General features: G+C 53.4%; 1 protein-coding gene and 1 long non-coding RNA gene across 8 annotated transcripts in view; one reads left to right on the top strand and one right to left on the bottom strand.

The window, feature by feature from the left end:
• LMF1 (lipase maturation factor 1) overlaps positions 1–14,130 on the top strand; it is a 99,499-nt gene extending 85,369 nt beyond the window's left edge. For 3 of the 4 annotated variants that reach the window (XM_015591189.1, XM_025048299.1, XM_025048300.1), the window contains exons 7-11: positions 10,818–11,001; positions 11,368–11,527; positions 11,879–12,062; positions 13,351–13,463; positions 13,903–14,130. In XM_015591189.1, coding sequence (XP_015446675.1) covers positions 10,818–11,001; positions 11,368–11,527; positions 11,879–12,062; positions 13,351–13,463; positions 13,903–14,077 — 816 coding nt within the window. In that variant the 3' untranslated portion in view covers positions 14,078–14,130. The remainder of the gene's footprint in view (positions 1–10,817; positions 11,002–11,367; positions 11,528–11,878; positions 12,063–13,350; positions 13,464–13,902) is intronic. The other variant, XM_015591190.2, reaches the window with a different exon arrangement.
• The window catches only part of LOC107195840, a 52,011-nt gene continuing 33,865 nt past the window's right edge, over positions 1,683–19,828 (bottom strand). The window contains exons 1-8 of one of the 4 annotated variants that reach the window (XR_003046934.1): positions 16,533–18,639; positions 15,756–15,843; positions 13,548–13,770; positions 11,532–11,620; positions 9,442–10,949; positions 8,506–9,003; positions 7,573–7,644; positions 1,683–7,413 (exon numbers count right to left, since the gene is read on the bottom strand). This is a non-coding gene — a long non-coding RNA (uncharacterized LOC107195840). Of the gene's footprint in view, positions 7,414–7,572; positions 7,645–8,505; positions 9,004–9,441; positions 10,950–11,531; positions 11,621–13,547; positions 13,771–15,755; positions 18,640–19,828 lie in introns of those variants that run through there. The other 3 variants (XR_001517095.2, XR_003046932.1, XR_003046933.1) reach the window with 3 other exon arrangements.

Raw genomic sequence — 19,828 nt, forward strand, 5'->3', positions numbered from 1 at the left:
AGAAGTGCACATGAGAAGTGACAAGAAAGTCACACCACCCCAGCCTCAGAGCGCTGCCCTACCATCAAGCCGCAAGCCTGAGGGAGAGACCCTGGAGGGGGCAGCTGTCGGCTTCCACTGTGGGGCTGGGAGGACATCCTGGCCTAGCGCAGATGGCCGTTCGCCAGGCGAAGGGCTCCTGGTCGGTGCAGAGACTTTTCTTGGATCCCAGGCCAGATTCTCCTCCACCTCCCACCATAATCTGCTCTTTCTAATCTCTGTGACATTGCTAGAGTCCTGGGGACATCTAATAGTGGATCCATCCCCACAGTTTTGGGCACGGAGAGCTGCTCCACCCACAGCCCTGAGTGCCTCGCCCAGACTGGGGTCACAGGATACCTGCTCTGGGGCTCCTGGCTGCAGAAAGTCTCCTTTGAGCATGCATGTGTCCTCTTTGAGGCAGTGCAAGCTAAGAGCCCAGCAGGGGGTTCCAAAAACCCATCTCTCCCTCCACGGGGTCATGTTGCATCATCCTAGAACATCTGCTGCCGTGTCTCCTGTGCCTGAGATTCCAGATCTCACCACTCATCTTCCTGCTTGTCCGGCTCTGGTCACCCCAGTGCATCTCACAGGGACCAGCACCTCAGTCAGGTCTCCTGCAGGCCGCATGGTGCGCCGCGGGCACAGTTGAGGCTCCGCTGGACGGTGTATACACAGATGGACAGTACGATCGCTTCCTTTCCTTCAGATGAGACACTGCAGCAATGCTAAGATCAGACCCCGTCAGCACACAGGGGCCATGCACATGATGCCAGACTCCACTTTTCTTATTAAAAACATTGTCACCCAGATGGATGGGACAGAAAAAGTAGGGACACACAGCCAGTGTGTGCCTGACAAGCTCTGAGCACGGCTGCATGACATGCCCATGAGGCAACTTTCTTGAATTCTCAGGGCTTCTGCTGCTTTACTGGAAACAAGGTTTCATCCCAAAAACTGTACCCTGTTGAACCCTAGCTCTCTGGGTCAGGGCCACCCAGCTGGGCTCACATTAGAATGACTTGGGGGGGGGGGCCTTTGAAGAGTATGCTTGTTCCAGGGGCCTCTCCTAGACCCCCTAAGGCAGGAACCCCAAGAAGGCCAGATGTCATTTAGGGCCACAGGGCCAATTGGTGGCCTTTTGGAGTGCACTCCCGAGTCCTCACCCAGATAAAACTGTCAGGCCTCCAGAATCCTGTCATACCAGAATGTTCTGGATTATGGGCATGACCAGACATCAGGTAGGGCTAGCGCTCTTGCAGCTGTACAGAGAAATGACCCTAGGACCAGCTTCGCATGGCTTCTGCACCCAAGTCTGAGCTGGATCTGAAGGCCACCAGGCAGAGGGCAGAGGCTGGACTGACATGACTTCCTCAGGAAGCAGGACTGGTGGCACCGAGCATGGATTCAAAGCCACTATACATCAAGATAATGGTGCCGAATGGACAGCAATGCCACTTGGTACCTCAGGAAGAAGGCTTAACTCGGGAGGTGTCTCGGCCCAGGGTGTGCTGTGTCCTCGCACATGTGGCCCAGGCTACGCTGTGTGTCCCCACTCATATGACCCAGGCTGCCCTGCGTGTCCTCGCTTGTGTGGCCCAGGCCCGTGTCTACCACAGCATCAGGCAGAGCTAAGCTGGAAGTACAAGGGCTGTAGGGATATGGCGGGCCTCTCTCTTGTGCTTACATGGGGGGCGGTGTGGGGGGACTGGTTGTTTTTCCAATTCTGTCTTTCAAAGGCTGAAGAAGACCTCACGCAGGTCCCAGCTTTGCCTGTGCTGAGCAGCTGGACCCTCTTTCCTGAGGGAGTCTGTAGCTCACCTAGAATCCTGGTCAGGTCTGCATGCATGGCCACCACCAAACCCCCTTATTCACCATAAGTGAGTGAGATTATGGACCAACAGAGGTGGCCTGGGCCATCCGTCCTCCCAGGAAGGTTCAGGTTACAGCCAACAAGACAGTAGTCCCAAATCGAAGCTAGGTAGGCCCCCCGGAGCCTCTGCACCATCACCACCTGTGGGAGCCGTGGTGCCGGGGGCTGAGCATTCTTGCTGGCCCTCATGTGTCTGGAGTCGCCAGCAGACTCCAAGAGGTGCCAAGAGTCCCCCGATGGCAATTTTTCTTATTTTAAGTGGAAAATAACTGATTTGTAAAATAAAAATGGAAGAAGAGAACCCATCATATGCCCGCCCCGCCCCTCGACAATCCCATGGGCATTTTCTTGCCACAGCAATGTGCCTGCCCAGCTGCGACCACAGCTTCCACAGTGCTGTGTAGATGTTTTTACTTGCCATTACCATCTTTGCAACCATTGTTTTCAGCAACCACAACCATCACACCCAATTTTTTAAATAGTCAATTATCTTTTAAATATTAAGATTTTTTTAGATATTTAATATTCATCCACATATTCGCCATTTCTGACACTCTGCTTTCTTCTGTACAAACCTAAGAATCCACAGGAATCGTGTTCTTTCTGCTGGAAGAATGTTCCATTTGTTTTTTTAATGTGTCTTAGTGGAGGCTGCTGAATGTCTTTACTTCAACTGAGGTTTTCGAAGGTTTTTTCCCAGCTGCAGTGCTGCAGCTTGATGGCGTTTTCTTTCAACGAAGATGCATCTATCATTTCTGCCCATCCTGGTTCGTTATGCGACTTCCCATCTGGCTGCTTCTAATATTTTGTCTTTTTCACTGGCTTTCAGCAGTTTGAGTTGGTATGCCATGATGTGGACTTGAGTTTATCCCGCTCGTGATTTCTTAGACTTCTTTGATGTATGCATTTATGGTTTCCATCAAATGAGGAGGGTTTTGGGACATGATTTCTTCATATTGTTTCTGTCAACCTTCCCTTTCTGGGACATAAATCGCATGTGTTTTAGACCAGAGCACATTGTCCCCCGGGTCCCTCAGGGGCCACTCACGTTCTGCTCAGCTCTGGTGCTCTCTGTGCTTCAGTTGAGAAAGTTCTCAGCCTCTGACTTTTCTCTTTCGCTGTGTCAGTTTTGTCCAAAGCCTTCCAGTAAGTTCTTTATTTCATAGATTACCTTTTAGATTCTCAGATTACCACTTGATTCTTCTTTATTGTTTTCATATTTCTCTTAATTATGACATTTTCTTTTAAACCCTTTAATTTATTGACAGTAGCTGTTTTAAAATTCTTATCTACTCTCTGTAGATCATCTCAGCCTTTGTCTGAGCCTACTGTTCTCTCCTAGCTCTAGCTTGCATGCTGCTACTAACCTGCCTGTGTGTTAACTGTTGATTAGATGCTGGCTCTTGTGTTGTAGTGCTGAATCCTCTCCTGACAAGCAGTTGATTTACTTGTGAGTCAGTTTCATCATCTTGACATCTGTCTTCACATCTCCTGGGCGGGTCTAAAACAGCCTTCGCTGTGGCTCATCCAGCCTTGCTTATAGGATGCATTGCTGGGGTCTCTGCTGCATGCCTGGCTTCCCATAAGGTCTCTCCACATGAGTTCATCAGAACTCAAGCCTCCTAAACCTGCATGAGCTGTGCTGACTACCTGGACTACTGGTCATCCTCTCTCCCTGGCCTCATGGAGGCTTCTGCGTGCCTGTGAGCACAGTGATTGGCAGACTCGCAGGGACCAAGGCAGAGTCCTGCAGCTCCTGTGTGCGTCCTTCTGTGTGGAGTCAGCCCCTCAACCTGCCTAACTTCAGGCTCTGCCCTCCTGGGACTCCCTCCCTGTGTAGGTCTGCTAAACACCTCCACGCAGAGTCCAAGGTTGTCACAACTCTGTTTGCTGCTCTCCTCTCTGAGTCAAGAGTCCTGCAGTGCCTGTAGCCACATGTCATACAACAGTTGTTTCATCTGTTTTGTTCAAAATCCAGTTGTTTGTGTTGGCAGTGGAGTTTCCAGCACCACTTCCTCCCTCTTGTCCTGAGGCAGAAGTCACTGGTGGAGTCTTAACCTTGAAAACCATCATCCCTGGAATGTGAAGTCAGAGCTAGGAGGCAGGATAGGATGGCGTGGGCTTGGGCCTTGCTTCTGCGGGTAAAGGAGGGCGGAGGTGATATGCACGGCTGCCACTCCCGTGTACAATCCTGTGACACCCTGAGTCCTCCTCTCACCAGCTCTGCTCCTCACAGTGGAAGGAAGTGAATATCTGGGAGTACGATCCCAAGTGTTTTCAGGGAAGCAGGCAGGATGGAGGTACTGGCGAGGGTGCCAGGGTAGACACGTCCTCAGTGATGGGTATTTAAAGAATGGAACATGGGGCGGACACCAAGCTACGTTGTTCAGGTCAGTTCTCAGTCAGGAGCCAGACCCAGCGACTGTGTCCTGATTATCCTTTTAAACATTCCCACTGCCGCCAAGAAATCCTGTGACCACACAGATGCCCAGCCTGACTTTGTTCACAGGAGTTGAGTGGGCGATCGTGTGTGAAAAGCCTTTCCTGGCCCTCACCAAGAACCCACGTCTGCACGGACTCAGAACAGGATGAGGGTCCTCTCAGAGCTTGGCAAACACTGCCACCCACACGTTGAATTCCAGTTTTTAGACGATGGGCTCGTCACTTCTTGGACCACCTTGCCCTCGCTTTTTTTTTTTCTCATTTTTTACATTTTCAATCTAAATGCTTATACTGTTTTTACTTCTCATTCATCCTTGGAAATGAGAAACCACCAGGATACACGTGGGCTGCATCTCGCTCCTACAATCTGTCCTGGACCCTTTCCTCTGAGGCCCAGGGCTGCTTTCGCTTCATCAGTTTCAGTTCTTTTTGTATCATTCTTTTCCTGGAGAGTTGATCGTGAAGCCATTGACTTTACTGAATCTGTATCATTTCCCTCATCAGTTCTCCCTTTTCTGTACCACATTCAGGCAGGATTTCTCAAGTCAGTTTTCTAAACCACTAACTCAGATTTCAGCAGTCTGCATTCTGCTTTTCACTTGTTACAATTTTTCCTATTGTGTTCCTTGTTACATGAGGACGCAGATGAATAAATGTCCTTTACTGATCGGGATCCTTTCAAATTAGCCCAGGTTTCTCTGGGTGCCTCTCCCTGCACCAGGCCTTCTAGGGTCTCAGAGAGCCGCGAGTGGCCAGAAGGTGAGACTGTGCCTCGGTGCATGTGCAGATCGGACTGAACCTGGACAAGGTAGTCAAGCAGGCCTGTCACAGGTAGACTCTCTGGGCAAGTCGGCACCCCCAGTAAGCCACCAGGCTGCCTTGCTCAGTCTTGCAGGTACCAGTGGCTGTGTCATCTAGTGGTACAAGAGTTGATGGAGTGAGTGTGTGACCCAGGCAGATCTCTCAGGGGTAGAGGTGGGTGCTGGCACTTCTCCCAGAGGCCAGCAGAGGATAGGGCCTCACAGAGCAAGAGGATCCCTTCAGGTGGAGAGTGGTAGGAGAGGGCAGCTGCCTGGTACCCATCGGTTACCTGCAGGACCCGGGTGTGGACCAGCCCTGAGGGGCAGGCGTGAGGTCAAGCAGGTTGTTCTCCATGTGTCCTGTGCCCCTTTCATCCTCTTGGCACACAAGGAGAGTGTCCTCGCTAGGCCAGAGGGGAGCTTCTGGAACCATGCCTCCCTGAGGTCTGTGGGGAATGTGCGCAGGAGCTGCTTGTCCCTCCATCCCACTCTTGCTGCGTCTTCACTGGAGCCCTGAGGGCCGGCGGCATTTCCAGTGGGAGGACTGCCATGTGCTTGGACCTCCGCAGCTTTGGCAGTCATCTCAGCTGTGAACTAGGCAGTGGAGGATCGGAGGTGGTCTGTTACCTCTAGGTCCCAGACAGCAGCCCCACAGAGGAGTGGCTCATCCTTGTCCTGATCTCCACTACACGGCAGGCCTTAGCCACATGGCAGAGCCACAGAGAGGGAGACTCCCGATGCAGTGTCCCAGCCATCCACTGAGCCATGCCAGATACAGTGTGAGGCATTTACCAACAGGTGCAGAGCCACCAGGCAACCAGAACGTGAATAGCCAAAATCCCAGGAAGGGGCATAGAGAGAGCAGCCGAGCTTCTGTGACATTGTCCCTGCAAGTTGCTGACACAGCTAGGAGACTGAGGAAATGAGTGGGCACGGAGGTCTGCAGAGACAAAAACTGGAGGTCAGACCACAGGAGGAGGGAGAGTGAGAGGGATGCTGGCCCAGGAATGCTGTCGGGCTTGGCCCAGGCCAACTACAAAGGGGTGTGAAGGAGGCTGGAGCAGCCACAGGACTCTGGGCATCCGCCACTGAAGGGCCCGGCCCCATGGTGGAATAAGGGCTGGGGTGGGAGGCCTCAGGGGGGCGCTCTGAGCCTCCCCGCCTGTCAGCACCATAGTTCCTGCAACAGCCACAGGATAGGCATTCATTCCGCAGGCCGTCAGGAGCCAGTGGCACTCAGCAGACTTCAGGAAGAAGCCCGTCTGCGCAGAGCAGTCACGTCAGCTCAGACCTGAGGCCTGGGCAGCCCGACAGTTGAGTGGAGCTGGTGGGAGAGACCACCGGCCCAGGGCGGGCGCAGGCTGGGCCGTTTTTTGGCACAAGGGTTTGTTAACATCATAGACAGAGAAGAATAAGAAATAATTATTTTTGGGCTCACAGCCAGGAAAACTAGTTTTCCAAATTAATCCAGGGAGAGCCGTGAATCCACAATCTCTCCTGTCACACATCATAAAACTCTGTCGTGATCCATAAAACTGACAAGACCCATCGAAAGCCTGGCTCCTCCCTCAGACCCTCGTTAGGCCAGGATCAAGAGCAGCTTAATTAAAATTCAGAAACTGAAGGACTGTGGCATCAGCCAAGTTTTGCTCAGCCTCAGAGAAGAGGTGAGGCAACTCGAGGCTGGGCCACGCGGAGATGACGTGTCATGCCTGGTGTCCACGAAGACGTGCCCTGGGTGGAGGTGGGGCGGCCCCTCATCCCTGTGTCTGTCATCTCACCTCCCTACTCAATGCCTCATCAGCTGTCACACTCCCTCTCTCCACACTTTTCTGAAACAGCAGCACCAGACCAGGCCATCTGCTCTCCGGAACCTGTAAGATGACACCTGTCAAGTCACCTGGACAGGGAGAGGGCGGCTCTGCCCTTTAGTGACAATTGGCTTGTTACCATCTTTTCTTTCAGAAATGTGCCCATTTGGTTAGATATAGTTACATGTTGAACTTCATGAAATTCTCTTTTTATGTTTCTTGTTTCTTTGGCGATTTTACCATTTTCATTGTGCGTTTTATTTGCTTCTTTCATCTTTTTCCCAAAGTCCCTCCTAAAGCGCGTTCATCTGGCTGTTCTTCTCACGTGGCACTTGCCTGTGTTCTGCCTCTCGGGGTCCTCTTGGTCTGTCTTTCCCTCAGTGCGTGTGGGTCGCTGACTGCGGCGCCTCCTCTGGCTCCAGGCGCGTTTTCTCTTTCCCGAGGCCCAGGTTTGAGGCAGCTCACCTCCCTGCAAACACTGTAACTGTGCCCACCACAGACCTGCCCACCCTCACTTCATTCCCCTCGCAGCCTGGTCATCCCCGGCTCCTGCTCCTCCACTAATCCTGGCAGGCATGGCCACCTCCCGCCCTTTCCGGGACTCGCACTGAGTCCTGGCCCCGCTCACCCTCACGCCTTCCTCTACCGGGCTGGGTCCTGGGCCTGAGAGGGAGCCGGCTGGCTTGATTCCACACGGAGTCTGCAAAGGAGAGGAGTTCTGAAACTCAACTCACATCGCATGTAGAAAACTAACTTGAATGAATCAAAGAACTGGACATCACAAATAGACCTACAAATCTCTTAGAGCAGAGTCACCAACCCCCAGACCACACACCTGTACCAGTCTGTGGCCTATTAGGAACCAGGCCACACAGCAGAAGGTGAGAGGCGCGTGAGAGAGCAAAGCTTCATCTACATTTGCAGCTGCTCCCCAGCGTCAGCATCACTGCCTCCGCTCCACCTCAGATCATCAGGCATTAGATTCTCATAGGAGCACCAGTCCCTAGTACCAAAAAGGTTGGGGATTGCTGTCTTAGAAGATCTTTATAATGTTAGGTTAAGCAAAGATTTCTTAGAGGGGACACAAAAGCTCTAGTTGTAAAGTTTTTAAATATTGGTAACTTAGACTTCATGAAAATGTAAAACTTCACCTCTTCCAAAGATAACATAAACAAAACTGAAAAGGCAGGCCACCAGCTGGCAGAAAATAATTGCCATATATGTATATCTAACAAAGGACTTACAACCCAAGGTATTAGCCAATTGTTTTTTTGATGGGAAAAAAAGTTGAACAAATGCTTCCCAGAGAATGTGTGAAGTCCAGCAAGCACAGGAAAAGACCCTCAAGGTCGCTGCTGACAGGGAAGGACAGGTAAGATCAGTGAGCTTCTCAGTCCTGGACATAGGGCTGAGGCACCCAGACCACCACTTGGCAAATGGCTGTTCCTTTAAAAGTCAGTGTACCACTATCACATGACCCCAAACTAGTCAATTCCTGTGGGTATATATTCATGGAAACTTGACTCATGGTAGCCAAGACCTGGGCACACCCAGTACTCACCAGGGGACAGGTAGATGCTCACATGTGTCCCTCCGCAGGGTGTGAGATGCCCTGAGGCCCAAGAGCGCAGGTCTCAGAATCTGTGGAGCTGTGGAGCTGAGCCAGGGGAGCTGACACCAAGTGTTGGAACAGGCAAAACAACAGGGCATAACAGAAGTCAGTTCAGAGGTTACAGAGTGGGGTATGGGGTTGACACAAACAGGCATCAAGGAACTTTCTGGGGGCAGAAGTTCTAGATTTTGTGGTGATTTACACAAGAGTAAATATGTGAAAAGCCATTGAACTATATATACGGTAAAAATGAGTGCATTTTATCATTGTATCAATAAAACTGACTTAAAAAGTAAGAATGAAGACTTCCCATATCCATGTCACATTGATTCCTGTCTCCCATTCCTGCCACGTCTCCAGCATCCTGTGTTTCCGCTGTGAGAATGTTCACTGTGGTCGTGTCACTCCTCCGTCACCCTCTGTTGTCACTGTCCATGTCCTGTGACCCTGCATTTTGAGGATGCCCATTGATCGTCCATGAGCTCATTATTACTGGGGCATCAGCCTGGGCTGGGGGCATCCCTGGTGGGCTAGGGCCTCCTGCCACCATAGTGGCAGATCTGCTCTTACGGGAGCCACCACCCTTGCAATCTGGGCTTTCCAGAGGTGAGGGGTTACACCATAACACAGAGGTCCGAGGCCTCCCCACCTCCCAGCCGATCCCTGCTCTGGTCCTTTGGAGTCCTCCTCACTCAGGAAGCTCTGTGCTCAGCAGGCTCTGTTGGTCCCTGAGGGCTTGGCAACTGCAGGCCTCTGTCTAGGGTACATGGGCAGGGCGTAGACCAAGCAGCCTCCCTTCAAGTGAAGACTCCCCATTACCCACCACCCAACAACAGGGCATAATCAGGCCAAAGGTGTTATTTTTAAGTCACTAAAACAACTTACAAATTGTACAGTTGCGAGAAGGCACTGTCCAGAAATTCTGGTTGGGACGTGGCTCCAGGACGCAGTCCTATGACAGGCTGGGTGTGTGGGAAATCCTCATGCTGTCAGCACCTCGTCCATTCAGAAGTTTAGTTCCTACAGCCTAGAGACTCAGTCCCTTTGCAGGTGATTCTGATTGGAAAGTGTCTGTAGATCACTGAGTTAGCACTGAGGCTGCAGAGGTGAGCCCAGCGGGTCCAGGGGACAAGGCAGCCTTCCCTCCCCGGTCACCATTTTCGGTGGGATTTTTTAGGCCTGTGAGTTTCTCACATGAGCTTCTTTAACCCTACATCATACAGGCCCACCCCAGACCCTGCAGCAGTAGCAGCTGGGCAGCTTGAGGCCTCTGAGGAAGGGCAGTGACCAGCCTCTCAGACAGCCGCCCCACAGACAGCCCTGGACTGGCCCTGTCCTCGTGGCTGCTGTGGAAGTTCAGGAAGATGGGCTCCATCTAAGCTGTGTCCAAGGGTGGGTCACAGGCTGCCAGGATCCTGCCACGCCCTCCCAGCAGATGCCCAGGCCCAGGAGCAGCCTCGTGCATGGTCACTCAGGCATAGAGGACAGGGCGGCAGATGGTGCACGCACCACAGCCTTCCCCAACCCTGATCAGGAGAGCAGCAAAGCCTCACCCACCTCTTGCTTGACCAGGGCACAGTCCTGGATATCCAGGGACCATGAGACTCCAGATACTCCCACTTCTGGTGGCAGAGTCCCCTCCCTAGGGAAGGGCACATACTTCAAGGTTCAAGGGGCCCATTATTCCTGAAGCTACCCAGGCCCTGTATTGATTAACAATCACCATAACAACTGCCCCAAACCACAGCATCAAACAACACAAATTTGTTATCTCACAGTTCTGTAGGTCAGAAATCTGGGTGGCCTTGACTGTGGCCTCAAGTAGAGTCTCAGAGGCTAAAATCAAGGTGTCGGCAAGCTGGGCCCTCGCTGGAGGCCCTGGGGAGAATTCACCTCCAAGATCGTTCAAGGCATGGACATTTTGGTAGCAGGTCTGAGGGAGGCCAGGTGTGTGGCCTGTGAGGAGAAACAGGGCCTGGACCATGGCCTCCTGCCACCCTGGTCCCTTGGGAATCAGCACAGGTACCCACATGTGCTTCTGGGAAGAAACTAGAAACCCTTGGCCTCAGAGCCTCTGGATATGGAATCCATGCATCGCTGCAGAGTTGCTGGGTCCTGGTGGAGCAGGTGAAATGTGGGCAGCTGGAGGGGATGGCCGGGCTGCCACCCATAGAGCACCCCAAGTGCTGGGCAGAGTCTGCACAGGCAGCTGTCCTTGGTCTCTACTCAGCCTGGGTCTGAGGCGCTGCTCCATCCCTTAGGTGGTCCTTATCATCAGTGGGAATCTGAGCTTCCTGAACTGGCTGACCATCATACCCAGTGTTGCCTGCTTCGATGACGCCACCTTGGGGTTCTTATTTCCTTCTGGGCCTGGCAGCCTCAAGAACCAAGTCCTGAAAATGCAGAAGGAGAAAGCTCAAGGGGTCTGGCCCACAATGAGATACGGTGGGTAGACACCTGCAGGCATGGACAGAAGGCCTTTACCCCAAGACCCAAGAAGGCTGACTCACAAGGTGCTGACCTATTTTTAGCAAGTGACAGCCAGACCCACCCCACAAGGGCAGCTGTTGTGACTCAGTTTCCACATCATCCTTGAAAGATGTTCTTGGGTCGGGGAGAAGGAAGCTGTAGAGAAAGGCCCCCTCCTAGGTCGGGAAGGTACCTCCCTCGGCTTCTGTGAGCCCAGAGGGGCCAGCCAGAGGCCAGGATTTGGGGGGCTGGCTGAGGAACTGGGGATGGCCTCAGCTCTTCTCTGTGGTCTGGGACCAGGCCTCGGGGGCAGAAGCTTACCCGCTGTCTCTCCCTCTCCAGGCCCAGGCTGCATGGTACGGCAGACAGTCAACCTGGCACTAGGAGTCCTGGTCGCCTGGCTCAGCATCCCCGTGGTCCTCAACTTGCTGAGCCCCAAGCAGGTCATGAATACCTCCTTCAGCCCCCTCCGAATTGTCAACACATATGGAGCCTTTGGAAGGTACCTCACGTAGCTGGGGTTCCCGTTTCAGCCACCTTTCTGGCCCAGATGTGGTCTGTCCTCTCCTTGCCCACCACGTAGTCACACGGATACCTGAGGGAGACCCAGCCCTGACCAGCCAGGCAGGCACTCTTGGTCCAGAACAGGTGTGCCTTCTGTCCCCCTGGGGCCACCATGACCCCATGGGGGAATAGGTGGAGGGAGAGGCTGGCCTCCACCTGCTCCTTCTCCACCTGCATTCGCAGCTCTAGCCTTGCCCTGGTCTGCTCAGGATGGAGCCAGGTGGAGAGGCACAGGCACTGTCTGCAGGTGCTGGAAGCCCAGCCCACCCTGACTCGGTCTCCCCAACAGCATCACCAGGGAGCGCACAGAGGTCATCCTCCAGGGCACAGCCAGCCCCAACGCCAGCGCACCCGATGCTGTGTGGGAGGACTACGAGTTCAAGTGCAAGCCAGGTGACCTGAGGAGACGGCCATGCCTTATCTCCCCCTACCACTACCGCCTTGACTGGCTCATGTGGTTTGCAGCCTTCCAGGTAAGGGCACTCTCCTCCCCCTGCCCGCTGCCCACTACCTTCCTCACCCTACATGGCCAGATGCTCATGTTAGACACAAAGCTGTGGTGCCTTCAGTGGAGACAGCTGGGGCCCCAGAAACACCTGCCTCAGGGCTGATTGTGGAGGCAGGTGGGTGTGAGATCGGACCCCACTGGAAATGATGTCAGCCCACATGACACTCAGACATGGGCACCCATGCAGCCCCCACTCTAACCAAACTTACCTAACCCACCTGGGCCCTTGCAGACTTGGGAGGTCAGGTTAAGGACTCCGGGTGTTGGGGTGTCAACTGTGGAGCAGTTTCCTATGCTCCTGGCACCAGCCCTCAAGGCGGAACTCACTGCTCAGCCACTGAGGACATGCCAGCCAAGGCCCAGGATCTGAGGCCAGGCAACAGCGTATGACTACACTCTCCCAGGTTCCCACCATCCCAGGGTCTGGGTCTTCCTCCTGGAGCAGCCTGGGCCCAGGCGAGCATCTGACTGTGCTATGGTCTAAGGCCAGGCTTCCTTCCTGTGTGTCCACCACACACATAGACTCTGGACAACAGGGGTTCCCCATGTTGCTCAGACCCCTGCTGCATCCCAGGGGCCTCCCTCAGACACCCTCACACAAGGATCTATGGGGGCCGAGGACCAAGATGCCACAGCCAGCTTCTCAAAGCACCCGCACCAAAAATGACAAGATAGGCATGGGCAACACCAGGGCAGCTGATGTCCACAGAGTGTTTGCTCAGGCCAGAGGAAGGCTGGAGGCTCCTTGTCCTCCCGCTGACCCACCTCATCCATAGGGACAGCCTCAGGAAGGCTCCATCACTTGCCCGAGAGCCCAGGGCTGGCAGGTGACAAAGCCAAGAGGTGAGCTGGCACAACACATCCCCTTGCCTACTGCATCCGAGTTACCCAAGGACAGGTCAGCAGTGCGGGGAGCCAGCACATGAATGAACAGTTTACAAATGTCTGGCCAACAGGTGAAAACAAAAGCCAGTAGCCCCTCTGAAGGGGAACGCAAACCCCAGGGCAACCCACCGTCCAAGAGAGGCCAACCACTGACCACGCTCAGGCAGAAATGCCCAGGACAACAGACTGATGTAGGGAGTGACCAGGCAGGGCCTCTGGAGGGAGGAAGCAAGCAGGGAGCACACCCACCCCCAGGGGCTCCTGCGGGCCACACCCCCACAGTTCCAGCCCACCATTGGGCTCCAGTTGCTCTCCAAGTACCCAAGCAGCCCCGCTATTCCTAGCACCCCTCCTGTTCTTGCCCCCAGACCTATGAGCAACACGAATGGGTCATCCACCTGGCAGGCAAGCTCCTGGCCAACGACGCCAAGGCCCTGTCCCTCCTGGCCCTCAACCCCTTCGCAGACAGGGCCCCCCCAAGGTAAGACCCCTCCCAGAATGTGCTCTGAGGGCTGGGCCCCCGAACCCTGGAAGCGTGCCGGGTACAGAGGGCTGCACTGCTCACCTGATGAAGGGAAACGGGCTCCTGAGGAAGGACAGCTTGTCCTGCCCTCCAGCCCCGGTGGGCTCCAGATGCTTGCGGCTGAGCACTCGGCCTTCAGTGGGGCTAGACGCCACGGAGTCTCCTTCTCCAGAGCCCTACCTGCCCCAAGTCATCTGCTCTGGGACCTGGTTGATGGGGTTCCTCATAGGCCCCTCTGGAGCAACCTTACCCCGGCAAAGAGCACCTAGGTGGATACACAGCCCCTCAGTGCAGACCCAGAGCCTGAACCCCAGGCTCCCCTGAGAAGCTGCGTGTCAGCAAGCACAGGCCACTGCCCTGGACAAAGGCTGCAGGCTGATGCCCACCCTCCCTGCAGGTGGGTCAGGGGAGAGCACTACAGGTACAAATTCAGCCGCCCTGGGGGCCCTCACGCTGCCGATGGAAAGTGGTGGATCCGGAAGAGAATCGGCCCCTACTTCCCTCCACTCAGCCTCCGGGACTTGAAGGGCTACTTTCGGTCACGGGAGTGGCCGTACCCAGAACTGGAATAGAGAGCCCAAGGCCTGTGCACCAAGAAATAAAATGGGAAGACCTTGGCACACCAGCACCACTGCCCACACCTAGACGTCCAGGAAAGCAAGACCGGAGAAGAGAGGGGGCCTGTTGGGGGTCTGCTGGGATCCTGGTTGGCCATCTCTCACAACTGGTCTCCAGGCAACCCACAAAGCCACTCCACCCCCAGTCATCTCCCTCATCACCAGGCCCCTCAGACACCAGTGTCCCAAGGGAAACCCCAGCTCTGGTTGGTCCAGGACCACCAGCACTCACTGCTCCTCCCATTGGCCATTCTTGGCCTGAGGACCACTCAGGGTCCTTGGCACCTGGGGTGCTAGTCCACAGCCAGGCCCACACCCCCAGCAGCCGAGCCCCCAATGTGTGCCTGGTGTGGCTGTGAGGAAACCTTTACTCCTCGCCTCTGCACCCCCAGGGGTGGCTCCGCCACCACACCCAGATAGACTGAGAGGAGGAGAAGCCAAGGCTTCCAGTCCTCCCCCTCATGCCCGCCCCCTCCTCAGAGCCCCTCTGGCCTGGCCTGGGCCCTGCATTCTTCTCCAGTGACCAGCATCCACAGGCATGGACAGAAGCCCTTTGTCCACCCAAAGGGCCCTGAGCAAGGCGGTGCCTCTTGCTCCTTTGTGACCACATTCCCCTAAGCGCACACCATGGAGCCTCCTGCTCTCCGAGCTGCTGGGGAGGGGGATGGCAGTGTGCTTAGCTCCAGCCTGGGTGCTAGGGTGGCAGGGGTCCCTGTGATGGTGATTCTGAAGCCCAGTTGTCAGAAGTTATACTGAATTGTTTTTTGCTTGGCAATCCTGGGGCCCCACTGCAATGAGATCTGGGGTACAGCCCAGAATCTTTACTACCTAATACGAGCTGTGAGTGGACCAGTGGTGTCCCTCCAGACAAACAGCTAAGTACTAAGTGGCATAGCCCCAGTCCTGGTCAGCCAGATCAAGGGGTCTTGGGGGCCTTGGAACTGGCCCTACCCAGGAGGCAGCAGGCCAGGGGGTCCTCCCTTCTCCCCTGGGTTGGCCGGCACCAGCTAGAGTGGCCACCCACTCCTTCCTCCCGCCCCCACCCCCAACTGTCCAGGCTGCCTTGCCGCACTGCGGAGGGTCCCAGTGGGAACAAGGTGGTTCAGGCCAGGAGGCCAGGATGAGGTGGGCACAAGTGCGGGTCTGTGTAGAGCGTCCCCCACTCGCCTGGGGGGTGAGCCCAGGTGCCAACAGAGAGGCCGTGTTCCCGCTCACAGGGAAACAGGCTCCCTGTGTCTGTGATGGGACAGACGGGGCCTCAGACAGGGAGCCTGGAGCCAGCAAGTCTGCCCATGGCAGCCAACCGCCGGCTGCTGTGCCTGGGCAGCCCTTCCTAGGGGGCCGTCCTGGGGGCTCTGCCGATTAGTGGGGGCACCTGGGAGCCTGAGGAGACCCTGGGCCTTGACTCCAGGTGGCGTTCCTACCTCCCACCCAGAACTGTGGGTGGCCTCTCTTCCAGGAGCCATGGTGGGTCCCCACACACCCCCAGCCCTTCTCACCCACCTCTGGGCTCACTGCCACCTAAGGCCGGGCAGGGGAGACCCCTGGGACCCAGCTCCCCTGACTGTGGGCTCCTCTCTGAGCTCCATCTGGCCATACCCCGCAAGCGTCTGTAACCCCCTAAGATACTCACCACAGGTGATGTTTAGGCCAGGGGCAGGATGACACTGAGTCCCCTTGGATCAGGGGCACCTCAGGAATGAGGCAGCCCCACACCCATCCTGTTACAGGACAAATATCCACTCACCTGGGGACATCACAGATGACCCCAAGTACAGGTTGTGAGGGCATAGTGGTCAGAGTGAGGCCTTGCCCTCTGACACAGGAAGTCTCATCAGACCTGCTCCTCCCACAGCCCCTCATACTTCCAGAAGCTTGAGTGACCTCTGACACCCACCATCCACCAGAAGCCTGTGCTGAGGCCACACTTTGGAGCCTGTGCTGAGGCCACACTTTCCTGTCAGAGAGAGTCAGACTACACCTTTCCTCTACTCAGAGTACTCCTATGGCTGTGCCTCCCTGAGCATGAACCTGGGGGTCACTGCCCATCACCCCAGCCACACCCTACATCCTCTCCATACTTCATACCCACCAGCTTGTCAGGCCTCAGTGCCCATGCCCCTCAGGGCCATCTTGCCCTGCCTTCACTGGGCCCCGGGTTGTTCCTGGTCATGTTCCGGGCTACTGGGGAGCTCAGCCTGGCCCCCAGTGCCAAGTGGCACCCAATACAGGTCTGCAGGATAAACTGCCTACGTGATGACAGAGAAGGACCTTAACACTACTCACATCTGCTCTGCCTGACACTGCCCTCTCTCCAGCCTCATTAGAATCTGTTGTTTGTTGGGCAGCCTAAGAGAAACTTGCAGAGGGGAGGGAGGTTCAGGGACATGAGGAGGAGGCATTTGCTCACCTTCCCTCCAGACAGCTGAGTGTGAGTGAATGGGGGCCTGTTCTTCCTCCCTTGCTCTCCTCCTGAATCATCCATCTGGGGCCCATGGGTGAGGGCTCTCCGCCCTACTTGATAGGAAGCACAGGCATCTGTTGGAAACTGAATGTACATCATACTCACATGAACATGCCAGAGCTGCTACATTCAACTGCTAAAACCTAAGAGTAAGTCCAGGATCCTTGGGAGGGGCAGCAGGGGTTGTCTCAGACAACAGGACAGAGGCCCTGCTCTCGGGGTGGGACCTGACCCTGGGAAGGAACCAACCCCAAGGGGGGATAATCAGGGGATGACAGGCACCTGGCATGCAAGGAGCTGAGAATTAACGCATTCCTATTCCACCTGCTCTCTGCTGAGTCCACACCCCCTGGGGGCTTCTTCCCATGCAGAGCATTATGCCCCCATGGCTGTCACATGTCTGGATGCCCAAGCCACCATTATACCCAGGTCCTAGGCAGGACCCTCTAAAGCTGCTGAGCTTGTCCCTGAGGCCATGCCACATTCTGGAAAGTTTCTTAGTCTAGGGGTTGCCCAGGCATACGAGACCTCTGCCCTATCACACACTGCCACCAGGAGACATTGAGGTGACCCCAACTCTCCACCTTGGGGGCCACACCTTGATGAGCCAGCCCTACGCTTGACCTGCAGAGTTGGAGCCAAGAGGTCATGCTCCACTGGAAAATACCTGGAATGGAAAGACCACCTGTACCACTGCTTGTTCCCAGGGACTTGGGACTCTAGACACCCAGGCACTGTCCACTGGGCGGTGGCTGTGCTCGGACAACCCACTGGGCCTGGCTGTTGGCTCCATCCAGAGCAGCAAGCTCAGCCAGGGGCCTGTCTCCAGGGAGGACTCACACTCTGCTTCCCTTCTTGCCCCAGCAACCAGGCGAGGGGCACAGCTCATCGCACATAAGACAGGCTGTGTGCAAGCCTTCACCAAACATAAGGGGCTCTTGGCATCTTCTGTGCTGAGAGGTTTTTTCCACTCACTTAAAGATGATTAAGTGCATTTTTGGCACCTTCTAAGGCCAAGCACATACTCCTCTCAACCTTGTTCAGAGAGACATCCATCCTGAGGGACAATTCCAAAGCCATTAAGTAAGATGGAACTCAACATATCAGCAAATTGACCTTTAAAACTACTAAAGTAATCAGCAAAATTGAGAAACTTTTAGCATGGCTGACAAAGAGAAGACACAAATAATTCAAGAAAGGAAATGGGGGCATTCCTACTGATCTTACAGAAATAAAAAAGGATGTAACAGAGTACTGTGAGCAACTGTATGCCTACAGGAAATGGACAGACACAAACTGCTAAGAATGACTCAGAAAAAATAGAAAATTTGAAAGGATCTATAACAGGTAGAGATTGAATAAGTAATCAAAAACCTCCCAACAGAGAAAAATACTGGACCAGATAGATTCATTACTGAATTCTACCAAGAATTTAAAGCATTAATATCAATCCTTCCCAAACTCTTCCAAAAACATGGAGGAGGGGGAATACTAACTCATACTATGAGGCCTGTATTACTCTGACAAATTTAAACAAAGGTACCAATATCTTTAATGAATACAGATGCAAAATACTAGCAAAACAAATCTAACAGCATATTAAAGGGAATATACACCATGACCAAGTGGGATTTATCCCAGGAATGTCAGAATGGTTCAACATAAAATCAGTACAATACATCACATAAACAGAATGTGGGGGGAGGGGGAGGACACCAGCTGATCATGTCACCTGATGCAGAAAAGGCATTTGACAAAAATCTAACACCCTTTCATGATTTAAAAAAAAAACTGGGACTAGAAGGGAATTTCCTCAACATAAGAAGGCATTTGTGGGAGTGGCACCATAGTATAGTGGTTAGCACATCTGCTTTACACACAGAAAATCCTGGGTTTGCGCCCCAGGTGAAGCCATAGACCATACCCCAGTGCACCAGGCCTCCCCACCCCCCCAACCCCCGCCGAGTGTGTGGGAGGGGTGGGGGTGCCAAGCCCCGCGTACAAGCCACGAGCATGTGGAAGGAGACGCCCTGCCCTCAGAGATCCAGTTCTTAAGGGGGAAAAACGGCAACATCCATAGGTCAGGGGTGGAAGTAGGGCGTGGGGAATTAAAGGGGCGGGGGGAAAGGCACTTGTGAAAATCCATAGCTAACATCACAATGGTGAAAGACTGAAAGACTTCCCCTGAGATCAGGAACAAGGATGCCGACTTCCATCACTGCTATTCATCAGAAGTAAAACTATTTCTATTCACAGATGACATGATCCTATGTACAGTCATGCACTACGTAACAACAGGGATACTTTCTGAGAAATGAGTCATCTGGCAATTTTGTCATTGTGTGGACGTGACAGAGTGCACTTACACAAACCTAGATGGTACAGCCTAGTACACACACCTGGGCTCTATGGTGTAGCCTACTGCTCCTGGGCCACAAGCCTGTACAGCATGTTGTTTTACAGAACAACCAGGGATTAAGTCAAGCACGAGAGAAAATGATGCAAGAAAGAAGTGTGATAAACATAAGATATATGAAGCTGCTGCCAGTGTGACACAGCATATTGTTTTACGACCAACTTTTTATAAGTAGAAAGAATACACTAAATACATAAACCAGTAAATAATCATTTATTATTCTCAAGTATTATGTACCGTATATAATTGTATCTGCTATATTTTTATGCACCTGGCAGCACAGGTTCCTTTACACCAGCATCACCACGACACGTGAGTACTGTTGCACTACATCACTAGGTGATAGGAATTTTTCAGCTCCATTATAAACTTACAGGTCGACCATCGTATATGCAATCTGTATAGAAAATTCCAGTGATCCACAAAAACACTATGGAACTAATAAACTAATTCAGCAAAGTTTCAGGGTATAAGATCAACACACAAAAAAAGTGTTTCTATACATCAGCAATGAACAATTTGAAAAACTAAAAACAATTCCACTCACAATACCATCCAAAAGAATAAAATACCTATGAATAAATCTAACCAAGGTGAAAGACCTGTACACCAAAAATGATGAAACATTGCAGAAAGAAATTAAAGACCTAAATAAATGGAAAGGCATCTGTATTCATGGATTGGAAGGCTTGATATTGTTAAGATGACAGTACTACTCAAAATGATCTACAAAGTCGATGAAATCTCTATCAAAATTCCAATGGCCTTTTTTATAGAAATGGAACAGCCAGTCTTCAGATTCATATGGAATTGCAAGGGGCCCCAA

The sequence above is a fragment of the Pteropus alecto genome, unplaced genomic scaffold (assembly GCF_000325575.1).
Source record: "Pteropus alecto unplaced genomic scaffold, ASM32557v1 scaffold44, whole genome shotgun sequence".
NCBI classification, from domain to species: Eukaryota; Metazoa; Chordata; class Mammalia; order Chiroptera; family Pteropodidae; genus Pteropus; species Pteropus alecto.